General features: G+C 41.9%; 2 protein-coding genes across 2 annotated transcripts; both read right to left on the reverse strand.

The window, feature by feature from the left end:
- Nucleotides 1-234: 234 nt before the first annotated feature.
- On the reverse strand, nucleotides 235-3,238 carry LOC112903204 (nicotianamine aminotransferase A-like). Its single transcript, XM_025972436.1, has 7 exons — nucleotides 2,829-3,238; nucleotides 1,801-2,140; nucleotides 1,491-1,709; nucleotides 1,231-1,290; nucleotides 976-1,131; nucleotides 785-878; nucleotides 235-656 (listed from the first exon to the last, which is right to left on the reverse strand). Exons 1-7 carry the CDS (start codon nucleotides 3,128-3,130, stop codon nucleotides 535-537), a joined length of 1,293 nt encoding a protein of 430 aa, XP_025828221.1. The 5' UTR covers nucleotides 3,131-3,238; the 3' UTR covers nucleotides 235-534.
- Nucleotides 3,239-6,772: 3,534 nt separating this feature from the next.
- On the reverse strand, nucleotides 6,773-7,749 carry LOC112903395. The gene is made up of 3 exons (XM_025972650.1): nucleotides 7,607-7,749; nucleotides 7,312-7,373; nucleotides 6,773-7,224 (listed from the first exon to the last, which is right to left on the reverse strand). The coding sequence occupies exons 1-3, from the start codon at nucleotides 7,699-7,701 to the stop codon at nucleotides 6,992-6,994; spliced, it is 390 nt and encodes a 129-aa protein (XP_025828435.1). The 5' UTR covers nucleotides 7,702-7,749; the 3' UTR covers nucleotides 6,773-6,991.
- Between the last annotated feature and the right edge of the window lie 373 nt (nucleotides 7,750-8,122).

Raw genomic sequence — 8,122 nt, forward strand, 5'->3', positions numbered from 1 at the left:
ATAAGCTTGCTCGTTAATAGAAGAAAGTTTGTTTGTAGGAAGTTTGTATTGAATTATTGAAGCAAAGTTTGCTTGTATTAAATTATTGAAGCATTACCTTTGCCTCGAGCTTTTTGGATGCTACATACTGAGCTTGAAACAAAGTTTGCTTGAGCTCACACTTTTTCATGAAGAAATGCATAAGAACTGATAGCACCCTATTATTCTAACTGTATGTAGAAACAGAGATTCAGGTTGCGTGAATGAGAACAGAATTAAAATGCTATAATCAGATGGCAGTTCTCATATAGTCCCTTCTTTATTCGTTCTAAGTTCAGATTCCTAATATTTGTGTTACACCCACAGGAACTGAGTGCGACAAACTGTTGTAACAGCACTCAATGATGACTAGACAAAAGCAGAGCCCATTGCTTACCATGGACCTAGCGCATCAACAGTATCATCTCCGAGTGAAGATGATGCAGTATCATAAATCGCTAGAAGTTCATAACAATTTGTCTTGTGTTGCGAGGAACTGATGATGAGCTTGTCATATCACTTTGTCGGCTTCTTGTGTCGCAAGCAGAAGGACTTGAGCCGGTCAAGGCCGTCTTCTAGAGAAGATGGATCAATTGCGAAGGTGATTCGGAGCCAATTCTTGTATCCCACAGCACATCCTGACAATTCGTTTCCAACATGTTACACCTCAAATAAATGGTGACATCAAAGGTGGATGAAAAAAAATATCTTGCACCAATCAGATGCAGTGATCTATTATCGAACCATGTATGCAGGAGAAGAATACCTGGCAGAAGAACCACTAACTCTTCCTTTGCCAACCGGCAGCAGAAGTCCATGTCATCTTTGATGTCTTGCAGGCAGGATAGGTCCAATTTCACCTGTAGCAAGTCATGGAAATTTCACACCACATTAGCAAATCCTTTTCCATGGCGTCTTGCAGACGCCATGGAACAGTATATGTAATGACCCACAGACCATTACAAACATGGAGCCCTCAGGTTTGCTCGGGCATGTGATGGAATTGATGCCCTTCAGTTTCTCCCAGCATATATCTGCAGTTTCTCTAAGAATTTTGACAGTTTTGTTGAAGAATTCCTCTTTTGTGTTCTCCAGGAGTTTTGGAATTGCTCCCTGGTAAAACAAAATTGTGTTTTAAGTGCATATAGACCATTGTTTTTTTTATGCACAATTTCAAGTCATGGAAGAAAATGACAAAGCTGTTGTAGTCACCTGGACAAATGTTGGAGGATCAGAGGAGATATCAAGGTAGCTTTTCATACAGTCAACTACCTGGAAGAAGAAAAAACAAATTTAAGCATTATGTGACTGCATTTTGTAAGGTACCTTCATTTAATTCCAAAATCTGAAGAATAGTTTTGCTATTTGATAAGGCATATCAGCACCCCTGGCCATGTTCTCAAATGAATGGAAAATCCTTCAAGTTTCCACTACTGATTATGATATAATCAATGTCAAGGAAAGTGAAGAACCTTAGTCCTCTGAAATACACCATTAGGATCATTGGTAACAATCCATCCGAGCCGCCATCCAGGCACTACCCATCTCTTTGATATCGACCCTAGTGTGAACACAGGAACCACTGTCCCGAACACACCCATGGGCACAAATTTCCTCTCCCCAAATGTCAAGTGTGCATACACCTCATCTGTGATTACAAATATGCCAAGCTTCTGTGCGGTCTCAGCAACCTAGAATTATGGACACAAACTAGGCATTCAGATTATTTCCCAAGAGCTCATAAATTATGGAAGAACCACGAACCAGCTTATCAGAACTTGCCTTGGCCAGGTGCTCATAGGTGTAGACATTGCCACAAGGGTTTCCTGGGTTGACAATAACCATGGCAACAGTGTTATCATCAGCAAGAGCTTGCACGCCATGAATATCAACTTCCCAATCTTTCTCAGGTAGAAGATTGAAATACCGAGCTTCCATGCCATTGAAAGTGGCACGCGCCTCATAGAACAGGTAGCCAGGCCTTGGAAGCAAGATGTTGGCACCAGGACGAGCTAAAACAGAGCAGATTATCTCGATTGCTTGGGAGCAGCCGCTTGTGAGGTAGATGTCATCTGGTGATAATTCGTACGGCAGATCACGGGATAAGTACTTCGCGATGGACCTGGAAGTTATTTGAATTGCAAGGTTTTAAGACACGTTAAAAACAAGTATGTTTACAATTTGACACAATGGAAATAGTATGAGTGGGCACGAAATCAAGCTCTGTGCAGTTTGTACTGCTGAAAAGATAAGGTAACCTTAGCCTTTGTCAGAGAACGTTTCTGTGTTCATGCTCGTTGTCAGTCAGTCATCAACAGGACTTCAACCCACATGATTGCAACACCAAATTAAACAGATAGGCAACGTGCTGGATTCAGTTATTTTTTTATGAGGCCAAGAAGGCCAACCTGATGTAAGGTTCAGTGATTCCCAAGCAGAGCATAGACTGGTTTCTACTATTGGCCCTAAAAATTACTTCTCTAATTTCTCAACCTCGGTAATTAAAAACACATTAACCTCAGCAATAAGGAATTCGGGGTGTACAATTTTTTTCTAAGAAAGGTTCAGTGATTGCCACACTACGTATGAGACCCAGAAATACTATGTTTCATCAGTCAAACCTAGTCATACTCATCAACTCTGAGTAATTCAATAATGTTTGCCATTACTGTAAAATGACATTTCGATTCGGGAGACATCCGTGCAAATCTTGTCATATTGTTTCAGAATCAAGCGGCTGGATTTGAATAAAATATGGATTGAACAAGGGAAAAAAAACAAGCCAAGGACTTGCACAGCCAAGAAGTAACCTCCGTGCGGGCTTCAGGCCGACGCTGGTGGCATAGGAATTGTGCTCCCCTGACCGCAGCGCGCCGGCGACGGCGTCCACGGCCTCCGGCGCGGTGCGGAAGCACGGGAACGCCGACGGGTCGCCGTGCCCCATCGGGACCACCGCCCGCGCGCCGCCGCCGTCGGCCACCATCCCGGCCTTAACCCTGCCCAGCACGCCGCGCACCGAGAGCGCCGTCAGGTCCAGGAGGGTCTCGTTCGGCGCGAAGTTCCAGGCCGCCGCCGCAGCCACGGCCACCCCATTGCCGGCGCCGTTCTCCATCGGGGCGTGGCGGTTCTTGTGGCGCGGCTTGCTGACGCCTTGGCGGCGGCGATGAGAGTGGCAAACAGGCAGAGTAGGATTTGTGATGCGGGTCGCTTGTGTGAAACTGTGAAGTGTGGAGCTATACTTATATAGTACCGAATGTGCTGAAAATTAGGAGATGCCCGTTGATATTTTAATCTGTCATCGTCTACCATTAGAGAGTGGAACCTGAATCCGATCTGTATCTGTACTAAGCGTGTATTCGTTTCCTTGGTCCTAAAGTTTAGAGGGATCATATTAAAGAGAATCTTATCATTTAGAAGTATTAAATAAAGTCTAATTACAAAACTAATTGCAGAACTCCAGTGTTAATTCGTGAGACGAATCTAATGAGGTATATTAGTCCATAATTAGCGGATGATTACTGTAGCATCACTGTGGCAAATTATGGATTAATTAGGCTCATTAAATTTGTCTCGCGAATTAGCACCCAGCCGTGCAAAAAGTTTTATAAACAGATTTTATTTAATACTTCTAAATAGCAAGATTCTCTTTGATGTGAAAGGTCTAAAATTTAGAGGGTAGGAAACGAACAGGCCCTAGTCAGGGAGTCTTAACTGAATTATCAGATTCCACTAACAACTAATCTAAACTTAATTTGCGACATGTCCGTTGCTTCATCAAGCTTCGAAACCTGAAAAATAGCACACAAACGATCTAACAAAATTTGGAGTACCTCTGAATAATTCTAAACGATGTCAACAGTTTAATAGGTTTAAAACACCTGGCAACTCATTTTTAGTGTGTGTACCGTTCACTAATTAGCGACCCCCAGATAAGTTTGCCCAACTAGTAGCTTAAAAACTACCACCTCCGTCCTAGAATATAATTATTTTTAGATTTTCTTCAAGTTAAACCTTTTAAACTTTAACCGCAGATGATAAAAAAATTATAAAGATTGACAACAGTTTATTCATAATGAAACCAACTATCGTAATATATAATTTTTTCTATTTAAAATTAATTATTTTTGAAGATATTATTGATCAAAGATGAAAATGTTTAACTTTGGTCAGGTCAAAAAGTTGTTGTATTTTGGGACCGAGGTAGTACCTCTTTTCACTAATTATACAACTTAAACTTTTGGATGCCTTTCAAAAGTAATTTGGACTATAACTCCTTTTATAATCTTTTACTAATTCTAATACGAAAGTAGTTTCAACTACGTAATATTGTTTGATCTAGTCGAATCTCAATATTTGAAAAATCATTGACAGTCAAGCCCTAAATCTTTGATGGTAGAACTCGAGATGTTTCGCAGCAATACTTGCTGTGTCGTGTGGCAATGTAACGACACTAAAAGAAAAGGGATGAAATGGGCCTTTTTTTTCCCAGGGAGCTTGAAACGCACTAGATAGATAGATCTTGATCGTTCAGTGGTTGCAGTAGCAATATAGTATGTAATCCGGTCATCAAGTGCAAATTGGACAGGTACTCAATGAGAAGTGAACACTAGAAAAGTGAGGCCATCTTGGAACTGTCCAAGAGAGCGAGAAGCCAACTACGATGGCGACGCGGGCACATGACATGACAGAATCCAACGCATCAACGTTCTCCTTTGTTTAGTTTGAGTGGTTGGTGACTGGCGCCACATTTCGTGGCTTGGCGGCCAAGTTTCGTGGGAGTTGTAGCTTGGCGCTAAACGTCTCTTGCTGCCTGTACATGTGGCTGCAAGCGCGAGGAAGCTGCGTGCCATATATCAGTAGTTCTGTACTCATTTTCTCCTCTTCAATTTTAAATTTCCACCTGTCAGATTCTTAGTCGGCAAATTTATAAACCTACCATCAGTTGTTTTCACCTTACTCCGTTCATTTCAAACAGCAGGAATAATGATAGTTCTTAAGTTGGAAGTTCGTAGAGGCCAGAGACAATTCTTTTTTTTAAAAAAAAATAGGTTGAAGTATACATTGGACATGATGATCAATTGACACTTCTCTTACCTGATAAATAAATGTATCATGGGCACACTGGCATAAAGCAACCGTGTGCGTCAAGTGGACAAACACAAATTTGCCTGTGACTACGATACAAACATGTGTCAATCAGGTGTCAATCAGGTGTCGATCAAGTTTTGTACAGACCAATACGAGGGGTGAGTGTGCGTGTGTTGTAAGTGTCTGATTTGTACTGCGTAATTTTAAAATAAAAAAGTAAGCTACATTGCTTACCTCTTCTTAGCAATCACTTGCCAATGCTAGCCTTCCACTTTGTTCAAATGGCTTTGCAAGTTTGACATCATGCTGGCAGAAGTGTTATGAACTAGATACTCAGGCCCAGCTTCACGTACTCCGGCCCAACCCAGATAGCGGCCCAATTAGGCCGCGGCCAAATTCAAAACAGTAGGTGTATTTTTGTCCGGTTTGTCCGGCGATGGCGGCAACTGAGAGCTTCAGACGACTCTGACTGTATCTTATTATTATACGGAGTGATAGAGTGAGATGGAAGGACTAGTACACTTGCTTGTAGAACAAAATACACAAAGTAAGCATAAATCATTCTGGTTTCCGTGCCTGAAGATTGATTGAAAACTAAAATGCACCTACCTGAAGATTGATTGAACACTAGAATGCACAAAGTAGGCGTATACTTCCTCCGTTCCAAATTATAATTCGTTTTGACTTTATTAGATACATAACTTTTGCTATGTATCTAGATATATTATATATCTAGGTGAATATTAAAATATATATATTTAGAAAAAGTCAAAATGAATTGTAATTTGGGACGGAAGTAGTATAAATCATTCTACAGGAAAAACATTATCGTTCATCAATGATCAATTTACAACTTTGTCCTCTACAATGCACCTATGGAAGAAACACGTGAACAATTGTTTACCATCCACTACCTTTTTAGTTAGTGGTGTTCGATTTCATGCACATTCATAGGGATGCATCTTCTTCAATTGATGATATGTTTGTCAGTTTGAATCATCAATTTTCACATTGCTCATTGTTCGTATGAAAACAAAACAGAGAACAAGAAGAAAATAAGAACTTCGCTATAGGCGCTTCCCTGTATAGCTGACTGTTTTATATGAACATAATTGAAAAGAAGTCTTAGAGAAATCTAATAAGAAGAATCAAAATAAAATGAAATCCACTACTTTTTTAAAACGCCTATGGCTGGCTGCCCAGGCAAAGCTGTCTGCACAGGGTCACAAGCAAACAAGCCCTGAAGTTGTTAAGTAAAGCATCTCCAGCAGATCCCCATTTTCCAGTCCAATTACCATATGGGGAGAGTTTGTATAAAAATTATGCTCTATTAGATCCTTTATATTTTTCTTTTTCCAATAATTATTGGAACAAACCAATAATTCACCATAACTCTCCCCAGACAGAGGGAGTGTTGAAGCTCTTCCAATACGCCAATTAGCTTGGGATGATATTATTAGGGAACTGCAAAAGTAACTTTCTCAATAATTATGAAAGAATTATTAGGATATACCCATTAGATGGTTATTGGGAAACTGTTGGAGACGCAGGGCCACTTCTCGAATCTAACAGATCACTATATCCAGCCAAACTAGCTTTGAACTTAATCCATTAACTTTTGGATTGAAATACATAATAAGTTGATCCATCACTACATCTGTATGCAGGAGTAAGGCAGGACAAACCGATTTGATCATAAGTTCAGAATCATATGAATTTAAGGACATCATTCACATCGTACGGACCTGTATGAACAATCCTGTTCATGAGTAATAAGAAAAATACGCCAGACATGCATCTTCTGATCACTAGAGTCTGAAGATGACGATACTGCTGAAAAGGGCTAGAAATAGGAGCGAAACAATTCTGATGCAATCCCCTTCAATCACTGTATTTTGCCCACTCCTCGACGTATCACTCTTCTGGTTCGGCCGCCCTGGGGACTCGACGACAGCCGCAGCGAGGACAGGCCAAGAAGGTCGGGCGGTGGCAACCCAGCAGTCGCTGCTGAGAACGACACCGGCGAAGACGACGACGACCACCCGGTTTCGCCACGGCTGTCGTCGCCGTCGGCTCCTCGCCGGTCTCCTCCTCCGGCGGCGGCGCCGCTACTGCTACCTGCTTGTCCGCCAACAGGGTTAGTTGGTTCACGAGAAGCCCACAATGATTCAGTGAATATGAATCTCTGCTGGGTTCAGTTCATACCTTGTCCAGGACATTCACCCAGCGCAATTTCCAGATGCTTCTTCCGGGGCATCATGTTGTTCCTACACAACAACTTTTTTATTTCAGCAGCAATTACTCAAGCTTCAAAGATTTGATCATTCAGAAACAAACTCAAGCAGTCATCAATCATCGCCCAAATCATATACAAATCTCTCTGGATGATCCGAAACACCAACTACTACTACTGCTACGGGCACTTGCTGATCGAAAACCGAAGCTGGTGAATGAACATGAACTGTGTAGGTGAGCAAGCTGACGGCGCTTCGTGTGTTACCTGAAAGCAAGGAACACGAGGCACTGTGCCCGGAGCTGCTTCAGCTGCTGCTCCGTGAACGCCGCCGCCAGGGAGGGGCGAGAGGACGGAAGCATGCTTGCCTGCCCTCTCTTCCTCTGCAACGGAGACGACAGTGTCTGCTTCTTCTTTGCTATAATCCCCATGTCATTATCTTGAAAAGTGCTATTAGTACATGATTTGTCTAATCTGGCCTGCAACTATCCGATCGACACGAAAATTTATAATATGGCGATATGATTGATGCTCTTGTTTACCTTGGACCTGTTCTGAGCTTCTGATGCACGGCACTGGAGGTTAAAGAACACGAGAATTTTTACTGGTGCTGGAGAACGGTGAATGCAGACAACGCAGGACAAAATTTGTATTATGCATGGGAACAGGAGAAGACTTCATCAGGTTGGACAGCATAAGCGCTTGCATCTGCCGCATCTAAAGTTTCTTCTCAGAAACTGTAACTTTTGAAACAGACCGCGACGCCCCCTAATATTTAAGTTA

Source organism: Panicum hallii, chromosome 8 (assembly GCF_002211085.1).
Source record: "Panicum hallii strain FIL2 chromosome 8, PHallii_v3.1, whole genome shotgun sequence".
NCBI lineage: Eukaryota > Viridiplantae > Streptophyta > Magnoliopsida > Poales > Poaceae > Panicum > Panicum hallii.

Coding starts and splice junctions, on each gene's coding strand:
- LOC112903204 (XM_025972436.1), bottom strand. CDS start 3,130: ATGGAGAACGGCGCCGGCAATGGGGTGGCCGTGGCTGCGGCGGCGGCC. Junction 2,141..2,828: donor GGCCTGAAGCCCGCACGGAG/GTTACTTCTTGG, acceptor AATAACTTCCAG/GTCCATCGCGAAGTACTTAT. Junction 879..975: donor AGGGCTCCATGTTTGTAATG/GTCTGTGGGTCA, acceptor GACTTGCTACAG/GTGAAATTGGACCTATCCTG.
- LOC112903395 (XM_025972650.1), bottom strand. CDS start 7,701: ATGCTTCCGTCCTCTCGCCCCTCCCTGGCGGCGGCGTTCACGGAGCAG. Junction 7,374..7,606: donor CTCGTGTTCCTTGCTTTCAG/GTAACACACGAA, acceptor GTTGTTGTGTAG/GAACAACATGATGCCCCGGA. Junction 7,225..7,311: donor GGGTGAATGTCCTGGACAAG/GTATGAACTGAA, acceptor GCGGACAAGCAG/GTAGCAGTAGCGGCGCCGCC.